General features: G+C 46.6%; 1 protein-coding gene across 1 annotated transcript in view; it reads right to left on the bottom strand.

Moving 5' to 3' along the window:
- LOC147027023 (bifunctional methylenetetrahydrofolate dehydrogenase/cyclohydrolase, mitochondrial-like) overlaps positions 1-21701 on the bottom strand; it is a 33266-nt gene extending 11565 nt beyond the window's left edge. The window contains exons 1-7 of the mRNA XM_085883073.1: positions 21509-21701; positions 19338-19522; positions 18953-19075; positions 16597-16749; positions 16205-16312; positions 9981-10073; positions 3315-3440 (exon numbers count right to left, since the gene is read on the bottom strand). Coding sequence (XP_085739199.1) covers positions 3315-3440; positions 9981-10073; positions 16205-16312; positions 16597-16749; positions 18953-19075; positions 19338-19522; positions 21509-21597 — 877 coding nt within the window. The 5' untranslated portion in view covers positions 21598-21701. The remainder of the gene's footprint in view (positions 1-3314; positions 3441-9980; positions 10074-16204; positions 16313-16596; positions 16750-18952; positions 19076-19337; positions 19523-21508) is intronic.
- Positions 21702-24416: the final 2715 nt, after the last annotated feature.

Below are 24416 nucleotides of genomic sequence, written 5' to 3'. Positions count from 1 at the left end.
CTTGCCAACCGCCTCAAACCTTTGATTGAGGAGATTGTACACCCCAATCAATCTTACTGCATTCCTAAAAGGGCAAGACACGATAGTATTTTTATTGTCCGTGACATGATCGATATTTGTATTGCTGAACATAGAAATGTTGGTCTGGTGTTTTTAGACCAAGAAAAAGCTTTCGACACAATTGATCATTCTTATCTCTTTGCTGTTTTACGGGGGTTTGGTTTTAAGGTAAATTTTACTTGCTAGATCAAACTATTGTATTATAATATTTTTAGTGTGCTTAAAGTAAATAACATCTTAAGTCAGCCTTTCCCTGTCACCAGGGGTATTCGTCAAGGGTGCCCCCTGTCTGGCCTTCTATACTCCCTATCAATTGAACCTTCACTACATCGTTTACGCACGCGGCTACAAGGGTTTTATCCTCTGCCGTTAGAAAATCCTGTAAAAACCATTGCTTATGCGGATGATCTCTGTGCAATTGTGCACTCAGATGACGATGCTCGTGCTTTGGTTGAGTCTGTCAAGGAATTTAGCCTGGTTAGCTCGACTAAAGTTAATATGGAAAAGAGCAAAGCTTTTTATTTATGTCCACAGAATGAGACTCCCCCTCCAACCCTGCCAGGGCAGCTTGAATCGACCAATGAAGGAATACACTACCTCGGTGTCTTTCTTGGAATTCAAGATTTTATTTCAAAAAACTGGGAATCGCTGATTACCAAAACTGAGCAGCGGTTAACAAAATGGAGGGGACTATTGAAGCAGTTTTCCAACCGGGGTCATACTCTAGTCATCAATAATCTTGCGGCATCAATACTATGGCATGTTTTTAAGGCACTGCAGGCCCGAGCTTTTATCTTAAGAAAACTTCGGTCTTTTTGTGGACTTTTTCTGGGGGGGGGGGGGCACTGGCTCCGGCCAGGAATACTAAGCCTACCGACTACAGAGGGTGGACAGGGGCTAATAGAGGTAACGAGCAAAGTGATGGCTTTCCGCCTCCTCTCAGCACGAAGGCTTCTATACTCCGACGCTCCATGGAAAGCCTTTGCCCATTGCTTGCTTAAGCAAGCTGGGAAACTTGGCTATGGTGACGAGCTCTTTCTTCTCAACACGAAACACGTGGATATGACATCGGTCCCCCTTTTTTAACCGAAGCATGCTGGAAGCATGGCAGGCGTTTTCTTTTCGCTGTGATACCAGTGCTTACTCCCTTCAGATGTTTTTAAAGGAACCAATATTTTTCAATCCTTTTTTTAATGGGGTCTGTAGTGACAGATCTTTCATGCAAAAGTTTATTGATGTCGGCGTTACCAGAGTTGAACACCTCAGGAACCCCCTTGTACATAGATGGAAGCCAGCTGCTGACATTGCCGTGGCCACCAGCGTGAGGTCCATCAGAGTTATTGGCAGAATTTTCTCTGTGATCCTACGGACCTTTAAGCAAACCGGGTTAAAATGGGACCCAGACATTGAAGATGCCCTCCATCTTTCCCAATGTCCTTTCCCAAATCTGTTAATTTTATTTCAAAGTTTTATGCCCTTTAACCAGATGGAGAAATCCTCAGTGTACAATCTATGTGTTCTCACCCTTTTTCCTGACAAACCTGCAGAGCCACAAGCTCATTGGCGAGCGCTGCTTCAAGCTAACCGTTCCACTACAATAAAATGGCAGGTGATGTACAGAGAACCTATGGTCAAGCGCTCAGGCGATCTGCAGTGGCGGCTGGCGCACAGCATCCTGCCTTGCAACGTCCTGTCCCACCATATATATGTCCTGAAAACTCGGAATTGTGCCCCTTTTGCGACACCCCGGAGACCATTTTTCACATTTTCATTGAATGTTCAAGGTTGGCCTCGCTTTTTGGAATCATGTCACGTGTGATCCGGGGGCTCGGTTTGTCTTTTACACATTGTGTTTTTATATTTGGTTTTAACGTCTTGTATCAATGTAAAAATGAATGTCTTTCAGCAAACTTTTTGTGTTCTGAAGCAAAACTTGCCATTTATTTATCGAGGAAGCGAAAATTGTAGAACACTGATGTTTTAGCTGTTGACATCTCAACTATTTTTAAAGCATTGGTTACGTCGCGTGCTCTTTTTGAGTTTGAAACTCAAGATCCTGCTTTATTTAGAAACCGGTGGTGTGTGAAACAATCCTTATGTAGCATGGTTGGTGGTGCTCCAAGAATCAATTTATAAATTTAATATTACCTCTTTGTTACCCCTTCCTTTCCTGGTTATTTATTTTGATGCTTGTACTAACATACTTCAGCATGTGAAACTTGAATTTTCTCGTAACAAAGGGGAGAAGGGGAGAAGTGTCTGTGTGTGTCTCTCTCTCTCTCTCTCTCTCTCTCTCTCTCTCTCTCTCTCTCTCTCTCTCTCTCTCTCTCTCTCTCTCTCTCTCTCTCTCTCTCTCTCTCTCTCTCTCTCTCTCTCTCTCTCTCTGCCTCTCTCTCTCTCTCTGCCTCTCTCTCTCTCTCTGCCTCTCTCTGCCTCTCTCTCTCTGCCTCTCTCTGCCTCTCTCTCTCTCTGCCTCTCTCTCTCTCTCTCTCTCTCTGCCTCTCTCTCTCTCTCTCTCTCTCTCTCTCTCTCTCTCTCTCTCTCTCTCTCTCTCTCTCTCTCTCTCTCTCTCCCCACGCACGTGCAAACGCAAGGGGCTGTTGCTCAGTCTCTGGCGGTACGTGTGGAGCCTGTGTTGCTTTCTCTCTTCTTATCATCTCCTTCTCCTCTCTCTAATGTATTTATTTGGGGGTGTTCCTTGTGTATAAACTGTTATCAATGCTTTATCGATTACTTGAAAATTGAATTGGTTTCTTCTCTTCTTTTTTTCCACTCTTGTATATAATCCTTTGCTTTGTTGTATTGAATTTTTATCCTTTATACTTTTTTTAATAAAAGGCCATAAAAGTCAAAAGTGTGTCTGTCTGTCTGTCTGTCTCTGTCTCTCTCTCTGTCTCTGACTCTGTCTCTGTCTCTGTCTCTGTCTCTCTCTCTTCATTTTTTTGGTTTATTTGGTTGCAGATGACAAAATAAAAAAATAAAAGACAAAGTTATTCCTTCCCAGCAAAGGTGCCTTATAGAATTGCCATGACTTGTCAATCATCCTGAAGGATAATGTTTCATGGGGATTGCTGCCAATGAATTAAACCAATGGTAACATGAAGACTCTTTTTGTAACAGGCTTGAACAACAATACGAATTTCACCTCTGCTTGTAGGACGTGTACTCTAAAATAATATTAAATGGCCATGCGGGATCAATTGTGGGTTAAGTGTGTGGAGTGCAAACACATAATGTAGGAAATTAAAAGGCACCTTCAAAATCCACATCTCCGATCAGCTTGTCCTGCCCACTGACAGCATCTGTGATACGAGTAATTCCAACGTCGATTACGGTAGCACCAGGTTGAACCATATCATCTGTAATGAGTCCAGGAATACCTACACATACACCACACAAAAAGATGGAAGGCATATCATGCATAACTTTCAAGAAAACTGCTCAACACAACTTTCCGACACAAAACCTGCTCCAAATTCTGAATCTAGACACAGAGGGCGAAAGACATGTCCACATACGATCCAAGGTTTGAGTCACATTTATATCTACTAGAAGTACCAGATCTTTTTGGAAACAGCGTGGGGGAGGGGAATATATATACATATATATATATATATATATATATATATATATATTTTTTTTGTGCCGTGGATAGTGGGGATAACAATCTCCCGTCTGCAGTAGGGGTCAGTAAACCACTTACACTGTGGCATATGTGCAGGTGAAAATCATAAGTCATCTCACCCCCTCCTGCTTTCGTGGTTTTTAAAGGTGTTTTCTTATGCTCATGGCCTGACCCTGAGTACCACCATCACAGTTTGGTGAAGATCAGCCCAGGCCTGTTTTTTTTTCTTTCTATGATTTATAGACGTACAGACGTGTACACACACATACACACACACACACACACACACACACACACACACACACACACACACACACACACACACACACACACACACACACACACCCTTATTGAATACTAGAAGGGTGCTGTTCTCATCCCGATGACGTTTTGAAGGTATCTAATTTTTTTCTTTTCTATTTTGAAGGGGGGGGGGGTGGGGCTAAAACATTTCCCTACACCCACCAAGGAATGGAGTCTGGGATCATTTAATATTACCTTTCACACAGCTCCAAATGCTCAGGCACTGTAGAGCGATTTAAAAACAAAAAAAAAAAAAAAAATTCTTTTCAAAAAAAAAAAAATATATGTATATACGAGGTGTGTTCAAAAAGTATCCAACCTTAATTTTTCGTGCGTAAACAAATGAAGCTAGGGACGCGTGGTTTGGTGCACGTATGTAGGCGATCCTAATTCGTATGCGTGAATATTTTCCCGCCTGCATAAGCTGTCAGTCGCCGACAGACCGCCGATGAATGAGGAAGTGTAAGTGAGCACCGTCGGATTGTCGTTTTTGACAAAATGACGGAAAAACTTGAACAACGCTACTGCATCAAATTTTGTGTAAAGCTTGGCGATTCCCAAGTGGAAACGATCCGCAAGATTCAACAGGCCTTCGGGAACGAAGCAATGGGCACCACACAGATAAAAGAGTGGTACAACCGCTTCAAAGATGGTCGCACCTCAGTGGAAAGTGAAGCACGTTCTGGTAGGCCCTCAACATCCCGAAATGAGATCGTCATTGACCAAGTGAGGACCCTGCTGATGCAGGATCGTCGAATCACGATCAGAGAACTTGCAGACGAGGCGGGTGTCAGCATTGGATCCATTCATTCCATTGTGACTGAGGATTTGGGCTGAAGGAGAATCTCAGCGAAGTTCGTGCCAAAGCTGCTAACGATCAAGCAGAAGCAACTCCGTTTGGAGATCGCCCAGGACATGCTGGAGACTGTGAACAGCGATCCCAACTTCTTCAACACAGTGATCACTGGCGATGAGATCACAGTGATCCGTCATTTTGTCAAAAACGAAAATCCGACGGCGCTCACTTACACTTCCTCACTCATCGGCGGTCTGTCGGCGACTGACAGCTTCTGCAGGTGGGAAAATATTGACGTATACGGATTAGGATCGCCTACATACGTGCACCAAACCACGCCTCCCTAGCTTCATTTGTTTACGCACGAAAAACTAAGGTTGGATACTTTTTGAACACACCTCGTATACAGTATTTGGCCGGAACCACTCCCCGACACTCATGGATTAACCTCAGAAAGTTTGACGAATATTAATTTGGCCATCTGTGAGAAAATTTGCGACACACAGACAGACAAATATCTCTCTTATCCTATAGATCAGTCGTGGATCCATGATTTTAGGTTAGCGGGGTGCAAAAATTTACATTGCACTGAAAAATATAATTTTGCTGAGCAGAGCGAGGAGAACATTTTTTTGTGGATGTTTCGTTTTGTCATATATTCTAAAGACTATTCTAGATATCGACAACGAAGCTCTAATACACTTGAAAATAAGTACTCTAATGAAAAACTTTTGCTCAAAACTCAACATTTATTTTAATTATTGGCTCATCATAAAAATCGAATTGAATGAAAAGCAGATATTGCATATATAATAAAACAAATGCCAGAGTGATCAAAACAAATCAATGTCTCTGATGTATCGAACAAAGTTTGACATGGAAGTGACCTTGATTAGAATTCCGGTTTTGCCATCAGCTGAACATTTTCCTTCATCATCTCGGCGATGTGAATCACTCATAACGAAGCTTCTTCTCCAACACATTCAATGCCTATTGAATATCCTGGGGATTTTCCCACGATCAATAAGCATGTTCTTGAGTCTTTAAAACACAGACTCGGTGCCGATTTCAAACAGAATGATAGGGACTCTGAATTATCTGATATTTTGGATATCATTCCACTTTTGGTTCATGAATGGTGAGGAGAAAAGATGAACCTCTGAAGAGAAATGATTCCGGTAAATCATTATTCATCAAGTATCCACTATGGGAACAACTGAATGGTACAAATAAGTTCCATGTTAGGCCGGGTGATCGCACACCTTAATACATATGAAACTAGAAGGGCACTTGGTTGAGCGCACACCTCCGCCATGGTAATGCATGATCCGCGAGAACATATCAGGTCCAATACATTTTTGAAATATCATGCAATGCAGTGCGAAATCGTTTTTTGCCCCATTTCTAAATGGTGAAGAATCACTTTATAAATTAAATAATTCTCATATCCAGATCCAGGTTTGGATCTTCACCAAAATCGAATCAATTTGTCCTTACCACACACCCAACCTGTCCACTGAGTTTCATCCGAATGTGAACACAACTTTTGAGATATTGTGCTAAATATCGGTTAAGCCCTATCTCTCAATGGTGAAGAATCACTGAAAAAGTTATCGGATTCCGATCCGGATTTTTTTTTTGTATACCTTGTCGAGGCTGTGTGAGAGCAAACACACAATGCACATCATGGGGGACATGAGACAAGAGAGGAGGGAGTGGGAAGGACAAAACAGTGGGGAACAGAGACATTAGGAGATGTGTGGAAGGGAGAGGGATGGGACGGGGAACATGGAGAATAGAAGATGGACATTACATGGACTTTCAGGAAGGAAAGCAGGGAATTTGAAGGAGGTGGGCTTGGGCGGATTATCGGGGGTAGAAAAGATCGAGGATTTGGATGGGGGATGATAAGAGGTGGTGGTGAACAGCTGTTTTGAAGGCCTGGAGGGAAGAATGGGAATGAATAGAGTGAGGGAGTTTATTCCAAAGGCGGGGAAAAAGAGGAATGAAAGAGTGAAGGTGAGCAGTGATTCGTGATTTTCGTAGTTTTACCAGAAGGGGGTTGTTGGCGGACCTTGAGCGCCCCTGCGGAAATGTGGTGGGGACAAATCGCAGAGAGAGCAGTGGGGCGATGCTGGAGAGGAGACGGAAGAAGACAGAAAGACCACCGACCAGCCTGCAGTGAGAGAGTGAGAGGCCCAAAGACTCAGCCTCATCGCGGGAGATGCCAATGATCCGAAATGCCTTGGTTTCCACAGCGTGCAGCCGAGAAAGGTGGGAGGCAGGAGCACCAGCCCAGAGGGGAGAGCAGTACTCCATCAGGTTGCAGACGAAAGCTTTGTAAGTGGTCAGGGGCTCAGGTGGGCCGAGGAAGGACTTTGCATGACGGAGGATTCCCAGTCGGCCTGGCTTTGGAGACGAGGTTTGAAATGTGGCTTTCCCAGGAAAGGTCATGGCAGATAGTGAGACCCAGAAGCTTGAAAGAAAGGACTTCTTCCAGAGGATTGTTGAGAAAGTGGATGAGGGGGTTTCTGAATGGTCCTTTCTGAGAGACATAGTGAGAGTGTGAGATTTGTCCGGATTGAAAGGCATGTTCCACATGTTGGACCAGTTTGTGATTTTATCCAGATCTGCAGTGAGCGAAGAAGCTGCTGCTTGCCGGTCTGAGGGATGGCAGATGGTACGGCAGAGGTGGGAGTCATCAGCAAAGAGATGAAGAGGATTTTCCAGAGATTCAGAGAGATCATTGATGAAAACCAGAAAAAGAACAGGGCCCAGAATGCTACCTTGAGGAACTCCAGCCTGGACAGGAAGAGGGGATGAAAGAACTCCATTTAGGGCCACACGTTGACTGCGACAGGAGAGGAAGTCTGCGAGCCATGAGTGGAGATGACCTTGGATACCATAGGAAGAGAGTTTGGTGAGCAGGACAGGGTGCCAGATCATGTCAAAAGCACGTGATATGTCCAGGGATACGGCTCGGATTTCATGTCTGGCATTGAGGTCCTCCATCCATTGATGGGAAAGCAGAAGCAGCATATCCAGGGTAGAGTGACCTGGTCTGAAACCAAATTGATGATGGGAAATCAGGCCATTGGAGAAGAAAGATTTAATGTCTGAAGCGATGATGGATTCCATAACCTCACTGATGATTGGCAGAAGGCTGATTGGTCTGTAGTTGCAGAGATCTGTTTTTGCACCTTTTTATGCAGGGCAGTAATTTTTGCTGATTTCCAAGCAGATGGCAGATGACCTTGAGCAAATAAGAGGGTGAATAGAACAGAGAGAGGGTGAGCAAGAGCAGAAGAGCAGGTTTTTAGGACACGTGGGCTGATGCCGTCTGGACCGGTTGCAGAATGTGAGTCGAGGTTTGACAGCAAGCTCTCCACCTTGTCAGGAGAAAAGGACACAGAGTCCAGGGACAGTTGGGTGTGACTGGGCGAGGTGGGTAGAGAAAGTGATGGGTTTTGCACACAAGATTTAGCTGCAAACACCGAGTTTAGGCATTCAGCCTTTAAGGATTCGGATCTTCACCAAAATTGAATCAATTCTTCCTAATCACACACCTAACATGTCCACCAATTTTCGTCTGAATCCGTTTGCATCTTTTTGAGATATCATGCTATACATCGTTTTTGGCCGAATCTCTCAATGGTGAAGAATCACTTCGAAAATTCCAGAAGCTGGATACGAATCTGGATCATCACCAAAATCTAATCAGTTAGTCCTTGTCACACATCCAAGCTCCCCTCCAAATTTCATCCAAATCCATGCACATCTTTTTGAGAGATCCTGCACACAAACAGACAAACAGACAGACAGGGGTGAAAACAGTCTTCTTCCACCTTCGATGGCTGAGCGCACCTGCCGGGAGGGAAAGGGTTTGGGGGTGCTTGCTAGGTGTGCCCCCCTCCCCGGATCCACCCCTGTAGACAGTAGGACTTCAAGTAACTGCCAAAGTGGACCATTTGTACTTGCAAGGAGATCCTATGAAAGCAGTCTTCAGCAAAGGACGACTTAAGCCTGCTGTGTACGAACTCACGTGTGTCCGAAACCCCAAGTTAAAGCACTTTTCCTCATTTCGAGTCAACTTAACTTCTCATCGTGCAAGGGATGTGAAGGAATGGTTCAGGAGGAGTAAAACACAAGCAGCAAGTAAGGGGGGCAATAAAAGGAGTCACATTGTTGCTGTTTGGCACTTGGAAAGGCATTGACATAAACATGAAGATGGAAGGTAGCAAATGGTATGAAAGGAGCGAAGAACATGAACTGCTAGAGAAAAACAAGATTTAAACTCATCTTTTACCTGTTTTACAACGTATGTCCCACATAACGAAAAACCAAATAAATTTGTACACTTCTCTCATCGTGTTATGACATTTGCAAAGCGTCTTCCTTGGAACATCGCTTGGATTAAGACCTTAAAAGTGCATGCCTGATTTTAGAACTTGATGTGCCTCCAAAAAAGTGAAAAAAAAAACATGTAATGTTGAAAGTGATAAAAACTAAACTACACCCAGTTTGGTTTTATGCCAGGAAGATAAACAACAGAAGCGATTTTTATTTTGAGGCAATGCCAAGATAAGGATTTGGCAAAGACAAGGAAACCGGAGCATGTTTTTGTGAACCTGGAGAAAGCATATGATCGAGTACCAAGAGCAGTTGTTGAATGGGCTCTCAGAAGGCAGCTCGTATCTGAAGAAATGGTAAAAGTGATAATAGGAATACACATTAAAACTAGAACGGCACTCGGTAGAGCACATACCTCTGCCAGGCTGAACAGTTTGCGTTTTGTATCCCACTGAAAGGCCGGATCTGCATCCGGACCGGAACCAAAATTAAATCCACTTGTTCTTGTCAACTACTAACTGGTCCACCAAGTTTTGTCAAAACCCGTCCAAAACTTTTTGAAATATCTTGCTATATACAGATTTTGGCCATATCTCTCAATTACGAAGAATCACTTGAAGAAAAGAAAAACAAATTCTCGTTTCTGCATTTGGATCTTCACCAAAATCGAATCATTTCATCCATGTCAAACATCCAACCTGTCCACCAAATTTAATCCGAATCCGTCCACAACTTTTTGAGATATCCTGCACACATACAAACAAACAGACAGACAGGGGAGAAAACACAACCTCCGTCCATCGCAGATGCCGGAGGTAAAAAAAAGGATCTACTAGAGTCCCTCACCCGCAGCAACGATGATGATATCAGCAGAGCATGTGAAAGCTTTCATCTGTACCTTTGGTGTGTACCTGTGTGTAATAGTGACTGTGGCATCACCTGCAGAACAAAAACAGGCGAGTTGTTAATGATTTTTCACAACTGCAATCAACTTCAAAACCTCAAGAGTTAGAGAGCAAATAAGATCCGATGCAACGGACACTTAGAAAACGCAATTACTTTGTTGGATAATTATTTCGTTTTGTTTACCACGACTCAAGAATTTGTCGGAGTTGACAATTACTAAATTGTTGACTTCAAAGAAAAATTATGATCATTTGACACGCGTGAAAACGAATAATCTTCGAGATGACTTGTGATTAAGATTTTGCAAATTTTACATATTAATGAGAACCATAAATGAACTGCTTGGCTGAATCTGTGGTGTAGTCTGCGGGCCTACGGGGAGGGGCATGATGATGATGCATGATGGGCGTGATGATGGGAGGAGTGGTCGTGGTGGTTATCGTATCTGCAAGGGATATAGGGTGTGCGCGCCGTCTGAGGCGTCGTGGTAATACTGGAGTCGCCCGGCTCGTGAGTGTGCCGAATACGGAATAAAGGGGAGCCGCCGGGCAGAGTACGCCCGCGCTCGCACTTGTACAACACAGCCCGGCTCGACTGTCCTTCCGCTCGTGTCTGCCTGCTAAGCATCTCCCATTTCAGTATAGTACAGTTGGCGAACGAGGATCTTCGGATCGGCGTGTGTAAGGGCGGCAAATGACCCGTGCGGTTCCAAGCTACGGAGCCAAAGGTCTTGCCAGCATGGCAGAGGGTTGGTGCACGGCAAACGTACGCGTGCCCGCCTTCGTCGGAATCGACTTCGGCCACGTCGAGTGGGCAACGGCCGCGCTCACTGTTCGTTTTGTCGAGGACACTCGTTTCGGCTCGAACGCGGCGTGGGACGTCGCGCAAGCTCTGGAGAATGTCCGAGGTCTCGATGGTCGGGGCACGGCAGATGGTCTGGGGGTCATCGCGATGGGCCAGGCACGCACGGCCATGCGCACGGTCTGCGGCGCGGGTCGTGGGCGAGCGTGGCAATGCAATCACTCGGACGGCGGTCTGAGCTCTCGAGGTCGTCTACGGTGTGTGGGCCGAGGGTCATCGCCCATTGTTACGCTCTTAGATGGCGGTGTGCGAAGCGATCCTTCCATCCCGGGTCGAAACCTGCTTCCAATTGATCCGGAGATGACAAGATCAGTGGCAGGGGAGGTGGAAGTGAGCGAGGCACGGATCGGGTGTCGAATTGAGTCCACTCGTGCTGGCCGCGCATCACATTCGGCTGTGCCGTGCAAATTCACGACAGAGGAGCGTCCGGCACGGCTCAGAGATCGTTTTATTTCTGGTCTGCGAGCAGCCATCCTACGGTTGACCGACATCACATTCGACTCGGCGGTCGCGACTGCTTCATCTGTCGAGCAGACACTCACGGATGTCCGCGCCATTGCTGGCCAGGACGTAATGAGTAGCTCCAGCTGGAGCATGGCGGCTAATCCCGAGGTCCACGCGGTGACCGCACAAGTGCCGCAGGTCGCGCAGCCAGGAGTCCGTGCGATGGCACAGGTGCCGCAGGGTGCTCGCGCGCCTAGCGGTGCGGGACGAGGACGCGCACCGCAGCGCGGTCGCACCGGGAGCGAAGGGGCACCGCAGCACGGTCGCACCGGGAGCGAAGGGGCACCGCAGCAGGACCCCAGTGACCTGGAGATCGACCTGCAACCGAGGCATGACGATGCCGGCGAGCCGGACCCTGTTGGGTCGGAACGGGCTGGCGCACCTCGGACTGGATCTCCGGTTCGTACCTGCAGATGTGCCAGTGCTCTCTTCGAGACCTTCGTCGAGTACCAAGGGCGAGGCTCTGGCGGCGGGGGCCGCGTCGATGCAGCGGGAGCGATCGTTCGTTGCTGCCTGTGGCGGTGATGTGCGGGTCGAAAGCGGCGAGAGCCATATCAGCTCTCGCGATGAGTTCCCGCGCTTCGCTCGCGATGAGTTCCCGCGCTTCGGCAGTGTTCGTGAGGCAATGCGCGTCGGTGTTGTTCAGGCAGCTTCAACAGGTGGCGGGGAGCCCGTGGCGTTAAAGGGAGTCACGAGTCGCAACATCAAGTCGACAACCAAGAAACGGACTCGTGATGTGGGTTGTGGGTTGTTGTTCAGGGCATATATGTTTTTCCTTGCTCTAGTGATGCAGTTTAACGTTGTTGAAATAAATGCCAGCAGTTCTCGTGTGAAAGTGGATTTGGCGGAGATCAGTAAATGGGAGTTGTATTATGATCAATGTGATGTGGGGGCTTCAGGAGCGGTGGTGGCGAATAAAAAGGTTGGGTTGGCTTTCCATTGTCCCGGGCCGCAGGTAGTTGCTTTATCATGTGCTGGGATTTTATCAAAAAAGCGCGCTGTACGGAAAAATGAGTTTGCAATACTTCGAATAATGTTCGTAGTGATTTATAACGAGCCTATGATTGCAGTGTGGTTTAAGTGGAGTTGCTCCCGTCTAGCTGCCGTGTGGGTCTCGGAGGTCGACTCAGGACCAAGATTGGTGCCCTGGTCGGCGTTACCCCCACCTCTGGTTGCGAGCGCAGCTCTCTGTGTTCGCTCAAGGCCGTTTGGACGGGCGTTGGCGTCTCAACTGATTGTGGTGCGTGAATTGTTTTGGAGCATTAAATGCATACAGCCAGCGGCGCTGTTCAGTGCCCCCGGCCAAGGTCTAAGGCTGGCGCCACGGCTTCCAGACAGCGGGCTTCCGGCCTCGGAATGTTTATCTACGTCGGGTCTGCCTGGAGGGAGTGGGCCGGAGGCGTTTGATGGTGCCGGGGGAGGTTGGCTCGAAAGGTCGTCACGACCTCGGCGAGGGCCATGTCAGCATGGGCCGCCTGGGGGCGTTTTTGCTGCGTAGTGCTGCTGTGCTTCTCAATTTGCTGCTTCATATCGGTAACGCGGGCAGAGTGTGGTGGGTGCTTTGTGCACCTCCGTCTTTGGAACCTGGCCTTTGCTGCTCCACTCGCTCGCATCGACACATTATATGATGTGGTGTGCTATTATACTTCGCTATTTTTCATTTTATTTTCATGATTATTATACCGAAGTCCTTATAATGCTTCTTAGAATGGTGATCATTTAATAATCATACTTTTAGGAGGGAGGAGTGTGGTGTAGTCTGCGGGCCTACGGGGAGGGGCATGATGATGATGCATGATGGGCGTGATGATGGGAGGAGTGGTCGTGGTGGTTATCGTATCTGCAAGGGATATAGGGTGTGCGCGCCGTCTGAGGCGTCGTGGTAATACTGGAGTCGCCCGGCTCGTGAGTGTGCCGAATACGGAATAAAGGGGAGCCGCCGGGCAGAGTACGCCCGCGCTCGCACTTGTACAACACAGCCCGGCTCGACTGTCCTTCCGCTCGTGTCTGCCTGCTAAGCATCTCCCATTTCAGTACAGTACAGAATCAATCCATGAAATTTTCTTTTCTTTTCATGAAATATGTAATTTCATGAAACAATACATTTAGTGAAACATTAAATGAGAAGGTTTGAAATAAATTCAGATACGAGGGAAGAACATTATGCGACACCGAAGACCGAGCATGAAAGGATATGGAATAGTATTGTTGCATCGACGGGTCGACTCGCATCAACCGTCGCACCGAGGACCGAGGGATTGACCCTCACGTATGACCAAGTGATCTCCAAATTTACACTGCGTTCATTAGATGGTATTCTTCCCCCCTCCCCCCCCCCTCTCCAAGGATTTTCCTTCCCAACCAAATACAAACACCGAATTTAGCGGCTGTGAGCGAGCGCACGCGAAGGCAGGAACACGTTTCTTATAATTAAGTAGTTTATTAAAGAATATGGGGAAGAGGAAAACAAGATGCTGATTAATAAATAAACTGAACAGACTGAGCAGTCAAAAGATAAAACTAATAGGGAAGAAGGGAACACACAAACATTATATATCCCCATATATAGTACTATATATCTATACACGATGAGATACTATATATCCCCATATACAGTACAAATGAAAGAACTAAACTGCAAGCTATTGCACTGGGACTTGGGACTTGCTTCAGAACAAAGGGGAACAAAACAGGCGAGGAATTAATTTGGCACGAGCTGGTCTCAGGTTGTACCACAATGGCACCGTGCAGGCTGGTGCGACACATGGCCGAAGACGAGAGGGGTATTGTGGTGAGGAGGAGATGACCTCCATGGTCTCTCAATGGTCCATACAAGACCGATGAAGCAGAAAGAGACAGATGCCATCTCTCAGAATCTCTTGGTCTGGAAGAAACCCAAGAGCGTACGCGGCTTTTGTTACCTTCAGCCTGCCTTCATGCATGGCAGATGCCCCTCATTGGCCGCCCACTGCTCGTGGGCGGTGTCAGCTTTCAGGCTGTCCTGTCCCTCTCCAAGGCTCCACAGTTCACTACACCATCCTGGCCTACAGTCCTTAGCCAAACAGCTCATGTTGTTTCATTCCACATTAGCATGGTATGCTTTTATGGTGTCTATGTGCCCACAGGTCCTCCACCTGTCTTTGCCTATGCAGGAGGTCTAAACAACACAACTTATCCCATACTTCTCCATGATGGACAGACACTGCCCCTCAGCACACATACTACAAACAACTTACCTCTGACGAGTCCCTGTTACAAGTGTAAATCTAATCTACTCGACCACCTGGACAAAGCTGTGGATCAAGCTATTCTTAACACATTCTAACTCTGGATCCCCCTCCCCCCCCCCCCCACACCCTTTCCATGTAACAGTATTTTATTTTGTTTTGTTTTTTTACTATTTTGCAAGAGGCTGAATAGTTGAACATACAGTTAAGTTAATACTCACATTAAAAATGGAGATCATAACAATCCCTGTTAGAAGGAAAACAAATTCAAATGCCATTAATAATCATGCTTCTTCCATTAAACAGGATCTAAAGGCATTGTGGGCTGGCAGGATGGCCGAGAGGAACGCACACTCACCTCGAAGCTGTCTACACTGGGTTTGAATCTTGGCCCAGCTGTAAACTGTCATCCCGGTGTTTCACAGGCAGGGTTCGCCAATGTGTGTGTGTGTGTGTGTCGTCCCTCGGATGGACGTCAAACCGGGTGACCCGTCTACCGACATTAGTAGGTGAACATTAAAGATCCCATGGTGTCCTTCACGAAGAGTTGGCGATTCTTCGCTGACACCCTTAATAAATTACAAATTCCCACCCTGACTCCCTAAGTCGGAGTGGTGACCCGACCAGGATTGTCGTGTAGTAACTTCTTCACCAGAACCAACGCTCTGCAGAGGGCACGGTACATCATTGATGATGCTGAGTCTTGACCAGTATGACTGCCTGATATCTCACTCACCTTCTTTTCTTCCAGGTAGTCTTGGGAAATCTGCCTTCCCATTATCTCATGAACCAATTTCCGATTTGGTCTTGTAAAATACACCTGCCTGCTATCTCACTAACAAATTTCCTGGATAGTCTTGGGTAATCTGCCCACCCTTTATCTCACTGATTTCCTGGATAGTTTAAGGTATATTTTCCCACATGGTATCTTACCAGCCAATTTTTAGCTCACCTGGACCAGTCCGGTGAGCTTATGCGATCAAGCAATGTCCGTAGGTGAGTGACTCAGTCAGTCAGTCAGTCAGTCTGTAAACACTTCAGCCATTATTGCTTGAACCAAACACACAATTTTGATGAAACTTGGCCACAAGCTTCATATCTGATGCCAAACGAAGGTGTATTGACCGCATCAAAACCTGCACCCATGAAGGGGGTCAATGGGGGGAGGGGTTTGACCCCCCCCTGCCTCCAAGTAGGTGTTTGCTCTCTTCTCTGAAACTACACACACAATTTTGATGAAACTTCAGCACAACCTTCATCAACTGTGATGTACCAAAGCTTGTTCTCGGCATAAATAAAAAATATCAGGGTCTAAGGGGGTTTGCGGGGGGCTTTAGTGACCCTTGTTCCTGATCCAGATGAGCTTCAGGACGCGTGGTCCAATTTTTTAGGTAGTTTTGAGTATATTTACGTTCCTGTTAACTATCTAACCAATTTCCTGGATGTCTGAGATATATCTGCCTGCCCCATTATCTAACGAGGATAATCAATCCTCTGGATAATATGAGGTACATCTCATGTTTAATCCTCATGGTAACGTTTGCAGTTTCCTCGATTGAAGATTGTACATACCTCCTGGGCGTTCATGCTTTCCATCCGAATGCAGGAGCATTGCTATGGGCAAGCCCACATTCTTGGATCGGCCGGCGACCACAACATTTCGCCCAAACGTTTCGATACCTAATAGGTCAAGAGAATACAAACGTGTATCACATTGACATGAATGGCAGGGGTAGAGGAAGCGTGCAAGGCTGTTTCTATTGTATAAATATAAAAATTATATCGCCAATCAAAACTACAATGCATTAACTCCTGTGATTGGTTGGCAAACACTTCAACTTGCATTGTCCTGAGAAGGATGAAAAACTGACTTTTTAAATTTTTTTTGAAAAAAAAACTACCATTAATTGCCGATTCAAAGTTTTGGAAATCACCGCAGATAGAAAAAAACAAAAAACACTAACCTGTGCGCTGCAGGATTTCCCAAACAGCCCAGGGTGTGGCAGGAAGTATGGACGGTTGATCCAAACAGAGCCGTCCAACATTGCTTACGTGGAAACCGTCAACGTCCTTCTCCGGATGCACAGCATTGCAAATTGCCCGTTCATCCATGTGGTCTTGGGTAGAAATACATACATTACATATATGTATATATATATATATATATATATATATGTATATATATATATATATATATATATATATATATATATATATATATATATATATTGTTACGGATTTAAGAATCCGATCCGACAAATGCATACAAACATCCAGGTCCTCAGATAGTTATTTCCCTTAAATGCATGTCCAGGATCGACCTATCCCCATGTCTGGTGGGATTCTAAATGTGATGCGTTGAGAAGGGTAAAGAATAGATCCCCTCTCTTACGGAAATCTCCTTTTTCTCTTTGCGTCAGACACATCCATGTACATGAGATAGCCGTAAGCCCAACGGAGGCTCGACACCCGCCTTTTTCCATTGACGTTGACACCCGTTTCTTTCACCGACGCTGCACGTACGGGCACGCGAGAGCGAAGGAACGGCCTGTGTGGTTGTTGTTTCTGGCACGCGGTTTGAAAGCTTCTTTTTTTTTTGCACGTACGGACACGCACTAGTTTAGTAAACTGTGAAAAAAAATTTGACCTAATTAATCAGGCTGAAGATCAGTGGCTCAAGTGAATACAATAAGTGGCATTTGCTCTTTTTTAGCCACGTCTCGCATTGCGTCGTCGTCGTCGTCGTCTTCGTCTTCGTCTTCGTCTTCTTCTTCTTACAAAGCCTTTAGGACTCGGCTCTTTTATATACAGGATCCGGATCTCCTTAAATACTGAACACCTGTACACATCCTCGCATTGACGGTGCCTTTTGAGAGCGTCTATCATGAACTTTTAAATATATTCGGACATTTGCTTGAAAGTTTCAAAAAGTTCACGTTACTATTTAAAGATTATTCCATTTAATGTATTATCATTTTGTAAAAACACTATTTTCTCGTCATGAACAACGATCGGCCATGACGGGTCTCGCTATTGGCTGCATCAAGGCACGTGACGAAATATCGGAAGTTGTTGTTGTTTTTTTTGTTTGATTGTTTTTTTTTCTTCTTCTTATTCTTCTTCTGGTGAAGACAAAACCTTTAGGACGCGGCTCTTGGACACATTTGTCCTTGTTATTTATTCCGGGTGACTATTAAGATTATCGCATGTGTGGCATCCCGTGACAACAGCCGTCAGGTCTTAGGAAACTGAGCAGTGATCAGATATGATCCCCGGTTCATGCCCAAAGAAGGCTTTTCCATGCAATGCATTAGAAAGGAAAAAAAATAAAATAAATGGCAAGTTATTATTATTATTGTTTTGTGTGCAGTTTGTATTTTTTGTATAATTAAATGGCAAGTTATACAAAATATATTATTTTGTATATTTTGTATGCAGTAATATTATATTATTATTTGTATTTTGGATGGCTGCTGGTTGCATCATTGCTGGGAGCGTTGCTGTGCCGCTGATGCAGTGGCCAGTTTCCAGTAAGCTGGTACTAATTTTGCGGACCTCGGAAGGATGACAGGCTGAGTCAACCCACCTAGTGTTATTTACTGGTGTGACAGGGACTCAAACTCAAGACCCAAAGATCTTAAGCCAGCCACCTTAACCTTTACGCCAACACCAGGCTTAATGGGGAGTAGGGAAGCGGGACAAGGAAATAATTACAACTACAGCGAAGTTGATGGCACGTCATCGCAAATTCTCACGCTTCTCACCTTAAACAAAGTCGACAGATAGCAAAAAGTTCGACAAGAAATTACCCCAAATCAAATTTCGAGTTTAAATAAAGTAATTTTCCCCGTTTTGACCCCTGCGATCATACGTCCCCACCCCGAGGCATGAACCGGGGTTAAAATCCAAAAAATCGTTACATATTTCATGCATATATACAAAGTTTAATTTAAAATGTGCCTGTAATTGCATTTATTGGTATTTGACCTTTTGACGCAACACAATAATCCAACACCAATTAATGCGTGCTATTTGTTGAACCACATACACATAAAAATAATAAAGATTTCCCAATATTTTGATAACTTAATATTCACCACATGACTGCATCACTACCACCTGAAAGCTCTGGAAGAAAGAGGCAAAAGCAGTACAGTATACCCAAACAATATATCTGCCTATACACTGCTCAGACAATCTTACAAATCAATTAAACAATGTGATCCGCTAATCCGCAAACCAGACATAAAGGTCAAATACACACGCTAACCAGACAAAGGTTAGAGTGCTAATCAAACATAGATGTCTAAATGATTTCACCTGGCAGTGGTAACTGGACCAAGACGCCATCAACATGGGCGTCACAATTGAGACTGCCAATGAGGTCCAACAGCTCTCGCTGCGATGTAGAAGCTGGCCTCAACACCGTCTCACTGGATATTCCTGGTACAACAAACAAACAAATCAAATACAAGATTTTTTAAATGACACAATGACAACTGTTTTTGTTCAATGATCATTTCAGGCTCATCGAGGAACTCATGGGTTTTGTGAGGTTAATAGACTTCAACATAAATTACAAGGACACGACGAGACTATGGACAAATCAACGCAACAAAATGGTTTCAATCCTCGCATCCCAGCAACACCAAACGTGCCAATCTTTTAAAAACATTTTTAAAGGAATTTTTTTAGGCGTCCGCACCAACATTGGCAGCAGCTCTCGTCTTGTTACGGACATAGGCATGGCTGGCTGGGTTATCTCCAACCAAAACTACGCTCAAGTGAGGACGCCTGTTTCCAGCAGAAACCCACTTCTCCACATCGTGTCGCACTTCCCGGCGTACATCCCGGGCAAGCTTCACACCTGATATCACCACCGCTTGGTGTCTGCGCAACACACGGAATAACAAAACGGTTACTTAAACACCACTTTCAAGACGCATAACAACAGGATGGCACACTCTAATGGAGCAAGAAAAACTCTCACCATATGAGTGCGGATTTGAAATTCACTAAAGAAATTCTCGTAGTTGGATCCGGATTCAGATCTTCACCAAAATCGAATCAATTCTTCCTCGTCACACACCTAACCTGTCCACCAGGTTTCCTCCGAATCCATCGATAACTTTTAGAGATATCGTGCTATATACTAGTTTAGCCCTATCTCTCAATGATGAAGAATCACTTCAAAAAATTATCAGATCCGGATCTGGATCTGGATTCGGATCTTCACCAAAATTGAATCAGTTCTTCCGAGTCACACACCCAACGTGTCCACCAAGTTTCATCCGAATCCATCCACAACTCTTTTGAGATATCCTGCAGACAAACAGAAATGGGTGAAAACACAACCTCCTTCACCTTCGGTGACGGAGCTAATAAATCACACAATTAGTAGAGAGTGGGTAGGGAGGCTTTCACAAATGTTCGCTCACTGACACCGACACCCACTTGAACCCACTAACTTTGTGGGGCAGCAAGGCACAGATTGAGTCCCATAACAGCAAATGCTGCACGACTTGTCGGCAACAAGCGTCCTCTCCCACAGGAAAACATTGTCTCTGCCCTGCTGAGCACCGGTGAGGAGGTGCTGGTGCAGTCGGGTGAGATAAATAAACCACAAAAAGGCTTTTCCGACCCTGAATACGGCATGACCCTGGCTGGCATCATGGGGCATGTGCAAGCCGCCGCGTCACCTCCAAACTAGGATGGCTTCCTCGGGGCTCCTGAGGTCTTTATTCTTTCATTCATTTCGTATGCAGACTGTGGCTTACTTGCATCATTTTGGGAGAGTGACTGTACCACCGATGCAGTTCCCCCTGCAGGTTAGAGCAGGAATTTGTAATCCGTTCAGAGTGCTGAGGATACCTCACGTATTCTTGGTGGGTGGTGGTGGTCGTATGGCAGCTTAGCTGCCAGGGTAGCTATCATTTCTTGAAGTGCCCCCTCTGTGTCGCTGATGCAGTGCCCCTCTACCAGTACACACACTGGAACTGGTACTCATTTCGCCGACCTCGGAAAGATGACAGGCTGAGTCAACCCCTTGGTGTATTAATTCAACGGCCGACGGGGCTTGAACTCAGGACCCGAGGATCCCAAGCCGCCACCCTAACCACCCTAACCACCGAGCCAACACCAGGCTATGTATTCGTGGTGAAACTCCACTAACCTGAAGCTGGTAGAGAGGACGTCCAGCACAGCATCCATCGGAGGGACAGGACACATATTGATGTCTCATCCTGGTTACAAGACACCAGGATGGCAGTTTTCACCTGGGTCAGGATTCAAACCCAAAAGCTTGACGACTGCAAGAGATTTCAGTCCATACCGAGACTGGCACGAGGGGACGACGAGGTCCATCAAAGGCTGCGCTATTGTTACCAACCTGTGGTCGTTTGTTTGTTCTCTCATCCACGGGATTCCAATTCGAACCACCGACCTCGCAGACTCGGAGCAGACGCTCGAACGGTGAACAACTAGACCTTCATGATCTGCACCGAGGCTCGTGGACCCCAAACTGACGTCCATCAGGTTTTTCCAGAATTTTGAGACAGAACTGAACTTACGTCGATTAAAGCTCAATGAAACAACCGGTCGTCTCACACCTGAGTTGTTTTATTATTTTTAAAATGACCACAAAAGGACATGTACACGCTGTACCGACAACTTTCATCTACCGATATATTTGTACATTTCTTGACATTTTCTGAGTGAACTCGGTCAGTGTGGTGACGTCGCGACGGACGCGCCATGCGCCGCTGATTCCGGGAGAGCGACGATTTCATCAGCCGAGTCGCTGAGGAAATCTCGCACGAACGGGCGCGAAACCGAACGGCGGGAGGAGCCGGGTTTCCCATGGCGACTCCGGCTCACCTCCTCACGGACGAGGAGAAAATCCGCACCGAGACACCGAAGGAATGTCGCAGGAGGGAAGGCGCCGCGATTCGCCACCACATCGCCATGAATCGTACAACACGCGGAGCTCTCTCTCTCTCACCACACAGCCAGCTGTATCTCCGGTGAGGCACTCGCTCCTCCCAATCCTTCCCTCGCTCCTCCCAATCCTTCCCTCGCTCCTCCCAATCCTTCCCTCGCTCCTCCCAATCCTTCCCTCGCTCCTCCCAGTCCTTCCCTCGCTCCTCCCAGTCCTTCCCTCGCTCCTCCCAATCCTTCCCTCGCTCCTCCCTGTCCTCCCTCGCTCCTCCCAATCCTTCCCTCGCTCCTCCCAGTCCTTCCCTCGCTCCTCCCAGTCCTTCCCTCGCTCCTCCCAGTCCTTCCCTCGCTCCTCCCAATCCTTCCCTCGCTCCTCCCTGTCCTCCCTCGCTCCTCCCAATCCTTCCCTCGCTCCTCCCAGTCCTTCCCTCGCTCCTCCCAGTCCTTCCCTCGCTCCTCCCAGTCCTTCCCTCGCTCCTCCCAGTCCTTCCCTCGCTCCTCCCAGTCCTTCCCTCGCTCCTCCCAGTCCTTCCCTCGCTCCTCCTAATAGCGTTCCTTATCTCACTACTCAACCACCCTGGCCTCTTTCTGCTTCTGGTTTTACACCTGATTGGAATGTACTTACTCTGCACTCTACACATTTGGTCCTTAAAGTATTCCCATTTCTCTGATGCTGATTGCTCTAGTGTTAGCTTCTCCCAATCTACATCACCCAACTCTCCTCATACCCTCAAGGTTTGCCTTCCTGAAATCTAATAGCCTTACCCTATTATCCTGAATTCTAACCCTCAACAGAATCTTTGCACACACAATGTTATGGTCATTTGCTCCGAAATGCTCCCTTACCTCCACCTCCTCCACCATATTGGGATCGTTACTTAAAAGCAGGTCCAACACTGCATTCCCCCTCGTTATCTACAAACTGGGTTAAAAAGCAATCTTGGAATAAAACGAGGAAATTCTCATCCGCTCTGCCCTTTCCCTGTTCCTGGACCCAATCTATACCTAGCAAGTTAAAATCCCCCATAATCAATACTTCATGCCCTTTACCACATGCCCTTTTGAATTCTTCACGTACTCCTCCTTCCTCCTCTTCCTTCATACCCGGAGCCTTCTAAAAGCATCCTACCAGTATCTTACTGTATTTACAATATCTAATCTCAACCCACACAGAATCCTCAACATTTATTCCTTCCTTAATGTCACCCCTTTCTCTTGATGCAATGCTGTCCTTTACCCAGATTGCTACTCCTCCTCCTATTCTCTCCTTCCTATCACACCGATACACCTTGTAGCCTTCTAATCCTGTCCTCCAGTTACTCTCCTCCTTAAACCATGTCCTACTCACTGCAACTATATCGTACTCCTCGCTATCTACTTTGGCTTCAAGCTCTTCAGTCTTATTATTTAAACTTCTGGCATTGTTATAGAATATGTTTAACTTTTCCCTTCCTGAAATTCTATTTTCGTGTCTGGCCTTACTCATCCCAATTAAATCATCCGTTTCTTCCTTCATATCTTCTCCACCCTCCGCTGACCGAAAAAAGCCTGAATTCCTTCCTCAATTCCAACTGCAAACCTTGCTGCCCCCTTTCTATTTAACACAAGGCCATCATTCTGGAAACACTCCCTTTGTCCCAAAATGATTCCCACTGCTTCTTAAATGTAAAACCTTCCTCCATAAACCATTCTTTCAGCCGTTGGTTGACATCTATTGATCTGCTCATAATTTCCTAATATTGTTTCCTAATCTCGGGAGAATCTCGGGAGAGAACAACCCTTCGCTTTCAGCCGCTTACCCAATATCCTGTATATATATATATATATTGTTGTGGTTACCAAATTCCCAAACCACCATTCAGGTCCCTTAGGTGAGGTATCTCGGTAAGTGCATGTGTAGTTAGGCCCAAACCCGTTGTCTAGTGGGAATACATGTCATTTATACATGCTGCGACTCTTCAGGATAGCCGTTTTTCTTTTACTATCTTTATTTTGGACCAACCGCCATGATTACCACCACAACCACAACATCAACCACCAACCACAACACCGCTTCACCACAACCGCCACGACCTTCACGTCACACCTCGCAACCATAGCATCGCCACCGTTCTTGCCCCGCTGTGGGTACCGGTGTTGGACTCGTGCAGGGCGCACGTTGAACAGCGTGTACAAAATCACGGATTTTGTGCTTCAAAAACGGATCAAAAACGACACGCCCACTTTTTGCCGTCCAATCGGTGAGCGAGGGGCGATTTGGCCCCGCCTCCAGGACGATCGATATATGCAAATTTGTGGATCAAAAAGCCTTCACGCCCACTTTTTCTCGGGCCAATGGGGAGCGAGGTGAAAGGTCAAAGGGAGGGGGTCAAAGGCGAAGCTACGGGGGGATAAAAGGACCGTGTTCGTCAGTCAGAGCAGTGTGGAAGTCTGGAGCCCGAAGCCTGCAGTAGCTGGAGAAGCTGAAGAGAGTCGAACGAGGAGAGCCCAAAGAAGAGTCCAGGGTGGAGAGTCCAGAGGCGGAGAGGCGGCAGCGGCGAAGGCAGACGAGGGGGTGCTCGCGATGGTGCCGGGAGCTGCACGCCCGAGGAAGGCCGGCAGCGCGACCTGGCCGAGGTGGAGACGCACACCAGGGATAATAAAGATCCTCTATACCCCGAGCATCAGCAACCCCCTCCTGTTTCCCCCCGCGCTGAGATAGTGCGACCAAGGGGGCCCCTTTCCCACCCCCTGCCAGACACTGTCCGCGAGGTCCGCGGGTTGGGGCGCCATCGCCGCTCCTCGTCTCATCACCAGACGGGTAGGCGCGACCCGGTCTCGGCCTCAGGCCCGCCTCATCCTTGAGGGT

This window comes from Eptatretus burgeri, chromosome 5 (assembly GCF_056783735.1).
Source record: "Eptatretus burgeri isolate ZD-2024b chromosome 5, Ebu_testis_v1, whole genome shotgun sequence".
NCBI classification, from domain to species: Eukaryota; Metazoa; Chordata; class Myxini; order Myxiniformes; family Myxinidae; genus Eptatretus; species Eptatretus burgeri.
Note: the sequence above shows the minus strand (reverse complement) of the source record. Positions and strands in the feature narration are given on the sequence as shown.